Below are 6,498 nucleotides of genomic sequence, written 5' to 3' on the forward strand. Positions count from 1 at the left end.
CCCAAAGCCAATGTAAAGCTTATCTGTTTCCTGACTTTCTGTTTTTAAAGTGGTCAAAACAATGGTGCAAAACAAGGATAAACTTCGTACAATCTGTAAGGACTTATTCTATCACTGGCACAGAGCTACAGATATATAAATCCTCCTTGCAGTTCATAAACTTTTCCCTTTCATTCCCTCTCTGCACCAAAATCCACCTTGTACCCACTACCAGAATTCATTATCACATTCTTTCTAGGAAGGTTCATCTGTCAGTAACGCATCTATGAGATCAACTTTGGCAAATGCTTTTGCAAAGATTTAATATTAATGACCATACTAATCAAAGCTCCAAATTCACTTATGTGTACCTGTCTCAAAAGGAAACATCTCATCATCTGTAAGTTCTTCTTGATCACCATTAACTCTAAATGGAACTTACACAACTAGTTTAGAGGTCTGACTACTCAAAATTACATGCTAACTCTGAATGGACAAAAAACTATGGGATATTAAGCTCAACCTTCTCAACATTTTTAAAGACATCTATTTTAGACAGGTTTGTGACATACTTGCTGAGGAGGAATACAGTCCTTTATAAAACCAGTTCTGCACTCTAATACACAAAACTACATGTACACTCATTAGCTGTCAGTCCTCCCTTCCAATTCATCTGAGCGGATACAATAGCTAAAGAATCATTGCAGTATTTCACATATGTGTGTGTTATATTTAATTGCTTTGCTTCATTCAGTGTTATCAAATAATATCACTCTGTGTGTTGCCTTGCACAGATAAATTATTTCTCATGAATTTTTGCAAAATACATATCCAAATACACCTTGCTAAGAATGAAAGTAAGAAGCAATGGTCAACTACTTGATTATATGCCTTGACATCATTTAGAAATCAGAGATGCTGACTGTTCTATAATACAAACAGGACTTGTGTGCATATCTCTTTTTTTTTAATGTTAGCATTTCAGCTCATTCATCTGTCTCATCTCTATTCGCCATATATAACCAATTTTAATGGCAACACATGATGACACATCTGTTGTGGCCTCCCTCTCTGCTCCCCCACTGACCTCATTTCTGCCACTGAAAAACTAATTTACTTGTACAGCAGCTGCTGAACCAACTAGAGTTCAGATTTTAAGCACAATCAAGTGCTGGTTTATCCATACATTTGAGGCAGTAATTTCAAGCAATGGCTTCACAAATAGCTGCCTCACCTCTACAGGGAAGACAGCTGGAAATGGAAACCATCAGTACTATAGAAAGAAAGGTGAGCTATTCACAGTTATGATACAGAGCCCTTTGAATTTCAGCCCTTTGACAAAGACCCTGACCATTGACCTTTCTTCCTGGAAGTCTGGCCCCAGTTGGGTATGATAGGAACCAGTAGAAACCCTGACTGCTGATTTTTAAGAGTTGCAACGTTCCTGATTTATTTCAATTAACAAACAGTTGTTTTTTTTTTTAAAGACATTCTCTCTAAATCAGCAAACATAATGAAAAGTAGGTCTTTTTGATTTCTCTTTGATTGTTGTTTTGTACTGAATCTTGAAGACATTTCATGATAAGGACAAAAAGAAAAAAAAAAAAAAAAGAGGAAACATAAAATGGAATAGAGGTAAATTGAAGATGCTATGGTTTTAATAGTCAAGAATAAACAGTTCACAAAAGAAAGAAAATTAACGCATAAGCAGATGAAGGTAGCATGTGGAAACATCATTCTCTTGTGGCCACACGTATGAGTGTTACTGCATATGTTTTTCTGGCTTCTGAAGGCCAATCCAGAAGCCAACTGTGCTTTTAGCACAGTTCTTGAACCTAGGTTCCTTTTGTCAGTGCTCACACTCCCTCCCACATAACACCTCAGGTTCCTGAATGAATCAATTTACTGAGTTATAAATATGTGAGTGGTCTTCTGGGTATGATGGCTCCCAGGCGAAAACACAAAGCCAAGACAGTACAGAGAGAAGGAAATGAAGGAATGGTGTGAAAAATAACATAAGGTTGAATCTTGCTGGGAGCAGATTTGAGTTAAGAGTAGTTTTGGTGATCAAGTTTATATTTTCGTCTCTGATACTCACTCTTGAAAGACCACTCTGACTTACATGATGCCTTTTAAAACCATGGTTAACTTTTCGAGTTAACACTTTTCAGCTAAACAGTAAGAGCTGGAGAAAGAAACTCACATTTTGGAAACCGTGAAGCTGTTGTATATGTAGGGAGACAGGAAAACAACACAGTTCTGCCCCCACCAGGAAACAGATACAGGCAGACACGTACTGCAGTGCATGGAAACTTGCAATCTCATAGCAGTCTCCCTCAGCAATATTTCTATTTCTCCTCTCTCCTTTGTCTGCAGTGACCACAGGGCTACTTGTTCTCACGATGCTCATTTCTCCTCTGCCTCTTGAAGCACAATTCTGATGGCTGATACACATCTCACCCACTGTCTCTAAGCTGGGACTGCCTTTTGTAACCTAACTGTCATGGTGCCTTCTTCTCCTTGCTCACATTTGCTGGCCCAGTTATAAAGGTCAGTGAGCAAATAGAGGTTTTCCTTATATCAAGCAGGGGAGGTCATGCATTAAGATCCATATTGAGGTGCAACGTCTGCTGTCTGGCAGTTCAGCCACAGGCACATTAAAACACTAAAGTCTTCCTTTGCTGACATGACTTTAAATGGAGATACATTCTCATCTTGAAAGACTCAAGGTTCTTAAATTCAGTGCCAAAGATCCTATTAATTTGAAGGGACTGGTTTTCTGCCTTGGCACTAGAAATGTATGACTTTAAGAATGGGCAGAAATATAGGCCAGGATAGAAACAGGGAGGGGAAGGGTCACAGATTTCAGTCATTCACCTTGGTTGTTTAAATGTCAGAGAAACGTGCTATATTCCTTAAGGTGCAACCTCCCTCAAGGTGAAATTAGCACATATATGTATTCATTAGTTCTGTTGAGTATAAGAATCTTCTTCATATTTTATCTTTTTCTTTAATATTAAAAATCAAAATGAAATAAAATGACAGCAGTATTAGATTCACAAGGCATAAGTTTGTTGGCTGTGCTTTGAACCCTTGTTTAGGATTGCTGGATTTTAAACTGAGTGTCATGAAATAAAAAAAACAGAGCCATTTTGAAACAGAATATTCAAAAATTGTTTGTATGTTTAAATATAAAGATGAATTTTATCACTGAATTCAATGAGACTACTTGAATCAGTAAATTCAGAAGGTGTGATTTCATCAAATTAGATTCTCAGACTGAACACTGTGAAGCAAGGATTTCTCTTCACCACACTTGTCTACAAAGAAACAGTTTTTGATCATTCTATAAATAAAATGTATCATAAAAATGAACCTACTTCTTAAAGAACTCATAAATAACTTATTATCCAACAGGAAAATGAGGAAGTGGGGAATTTAAAGCTCTTGAGATAAGATCAATTTGCTTCTAGTAAAATGATATATCACAGTGCCCCTTAGAAAGATCTAATAAATTCTTGTAATGTGATCATCTCCACAGATGAGGTTCAGGTTTTTCAGTTTGATCACAATAGCTATTTCATAAAGAGCAGGTAATGAAACAAACACAATAAGTCAAATACAGATAATTGCTCATTTGTACAAAGTTGATTTTGAGACCCATATAATTCAAAAAACAAAATATGGTTTATGAAAACAAATACGCAAGCTAGCATGCCACAGGCCATGTAGGTATTTGGAAGAAAAGAAATTCCAGTTTACTAGTTAGCTGAAACCTCATGTTGAAAGCGACAACAATAAATCACTGATGTCAATTACTATTGTTATATTAAACTGAAAAGTGGTTATTAGAAATTCCTTTACCGAAACGTCTCCTTCTATTTCAAGGTGGGTCTGATTAGTGGAATCTGTATGATCGTTGGCACAATTACTGGTTCAGGTATCTTTGTTTCTCCAAAATCAGTACTTGCCAATGTTGGAGCAGTGGGTCCTTGTTTAACCATCTGGGCAGTCTGTGGAGTTCTCGCAACACTAGGTAAACGGAGTCCACGCAACAAGTTTGAATTTTTGCTTAAATCATTTAATTTACTACTCTGTGTCTGCATATAACTCATTTCGGAAATTAGGTAATAGCACTTAGATTAACATCAGTAATACTCTGATGACTGCAATAAATGTGTTGTTTATAAACAACAGATTAAGCTATTAAAATCATAAAGAACGTTTTTAGCTTATTTCTTGAAGCAGGATTCAAGTTTTGTTCACTTTATTCACTAATTGTAATGAAGAGAACACCTACTTAAGTCACAGGCAAAATACTATGCAAGATCTATCAGCAGCAGCCTGGTATTCCTACTGTTTTTCTGTAGTTGTGTAAGTCTAAATTTATCATACAAAATTTAGTACTAAGCACCTCAGAATATTTCAATTAGGAAAAGAAGGAATTAAGTGTTCGTTATGTCAGATACAGAGCATAAAAACAACCATTTCTGAGTGAGATACCAACTACCACAATGAAACTAAAAGTGCCATTGTACTTTAAAGATGAGCTCAGTAGACATTTTTCTTCAAAATTGTGCAACAAGATCTTTTTCCCCATAGGTTTCTAAAAAGTACATCAACTTACTGCAGTTGTCATCTGATGTTAAGTGTTGGCTCTTAATGCAATCAGAACCTTTGTACTTGATCTACGAGTCTTAAATGCGACTAACAGTAAATTCTAGATTGTCACTGAAGTTTCAGTGCTTTACACAAACTCACACACATCCTCACAATTCACAATTAAAAATCTGATGCGCACAGTCAAATGTACACGAACATGAAAGAATTAAGGATACATTACATATATCTATCTACTTCTGCAATTGCACTATCTATCAATAGCCAGTAGTTTAAGATAGGTATAAACCAAACAAAAAACTAACAACTGTATTTCTTGCTGCTCAGGTGCACTCTGTTTTGCTAAACTTGGTACAACGATCACAAAATCAGGAGGAGAATATCCTTACCTTATGGAGGCCTTTGGCCCAATACCAGCATTTCTGTTTTCTTGGGCGAGCCTGCTTGTCATAAAACCCAGTTCTTTCGCTATCATATGTCTCAGCTTTGCAGAATATGCATCAGCTCCCTTTTATCCAGGTTGTGATCCACCTCAAGTAGTCATCAAGTGCCTTGCAGCAGCTGCCATTGGTAAGATTTTTTTTTATTATTTTATAAGCGGCAAATTCCATAATTGCAAAGCAACTTCTGTTTATCCTCATCTATTTCAGCACAGTAAGAATTCAGTACATTAATCCTTATGAGGACAGCAGGAAGTAATGCTACACTAAAAGGAACAGAACTGTGGAACAGTGTTTTATTTTGGACCAAAATATTAATTTTTATTCATTATTTTTAAACTACTAATAGCAATTTATTTTAATTTTGGAACAATACGGTAGTAACTGTGGGAAGGACTCACTGACTCAATACGCAAAATAGATGGTTTGCTTCCAGCCTAGGTTTCTTCTTCACCAAGAAAAATACAGCCATAAAACAAACACTTATCTGTAGCAGAAAAGGAAGAAAAAACGTTACCAAAGGCATTTCTGCATTATCATAATGCAATGCAGTTCTATGTACATAATTTTGTTGTTGTTAAAGGTAGATACCTAATTCAGTAACTTTTTCCTTGCTATTTTAAATCAACCATTCACGTTAAAAATTGTGAGTTACATATATAGCCTATGAGGAAAAAGCATTAAAGGGAGGAAGGGAAAAAATGTTCAAACGTACTTTTCTCTCTGCTCTGACAAACTTAATGCAAAACACGTTTTATTTCTTTTAGTGGTAATTACAATAGTGAATTCACTGAATGTTAAGCTGGGAAGTTATCTCCAGAATTTTCTCACAGCTGCTAAAATGATAGTTGTGGCAATCATTGCTATAAGTGGGATTGTTCTCCTTGCACAAGGTAATCAAAACATACATTCACTTCCAACAATTATTTTAGTTTCTGCTGTGATCTTTAAGAATTTCCTACTGACAAAAAGTGGCACAAAAATAAGGCTATCTTTCTTCAGTGTTGCTGTCCCAAAGACTCTTCAAAACTACAGTACTTTCTTTAAGAGGAAGTGGGGTAAGAATTTCAATACTACCAGTAAGTTCATAAAAATTCTATCAATTGATTTTTAACAAGATGTTTCAAAAGACCCAGGAGATGCTGGAGTTTTTCTTTGTCTGGTGGCAATTAGCCAAATTACAACACTATGTCACTAGTATTCGTCTTATTTCCAGGAAAGAATCTTGAAAGTTTTGGGTTTTTCAAGGACAGTAAAGTTTCTCTTAGCTCTAATTGGTTTGGCATTCTACAATGGACTCTGGGCACATGATGGATGGGAAGGTATCTTTAACAGTGTTAACAGTTACATTTTAACAGCCTTTAACTCTCTCCTCCATTAGAACTCAAAAGATGTAAGTTAACATCTAAATTTTCATAAATAAACTCATAATGAACTGTGGACGAAAAACAGTATCCTC

General features: G+C 35.9%; 1 protein-coding gene across 1 annotated transcript; it reads left to right on the forward strand.

Moving 5' to 3' along the window:
* Positions 1-1,188: 1,188 nt before the first annotated feature.
* LOC122190845 (b(0,+)-type amino acid transporter 1-like) lies at positions 1,189-6,217 on the forward strand. The gene is made up of 4 exons (XM_042890957.1): positions 1,189-1,266; positions 3,868-4,015; positions 4,927-5,169; positions 5,807-6,217. Exons 1-4 carry the CDS (start codon positions 1,189-1,191, stop codon positions 6,151-6,153), a joined length of 816 nt encoding a protein of 271 aa, XP_042746891.1. The 3' UTR covers positions 6,154-6,217.
* The last annotated feature ends 281 nt before the right edge of the window (positions 6,218-6,498 follow it).

Source organism: Lagopus leucura, unplaced genomic scaffold (assembly GCF_019238085.1).
Source record: "Lagopus leucura isolate 7727_CA_CO unplaced genomic scaffold, USGS_WTPT01 241-0_obj-0_obj, whole genome shotgun sequence".
NCBI lineage: Eukaryota > Metazoa > Chordata > Aves > Galliformes > Phasianidae > Lagopus > Lagopus leucura.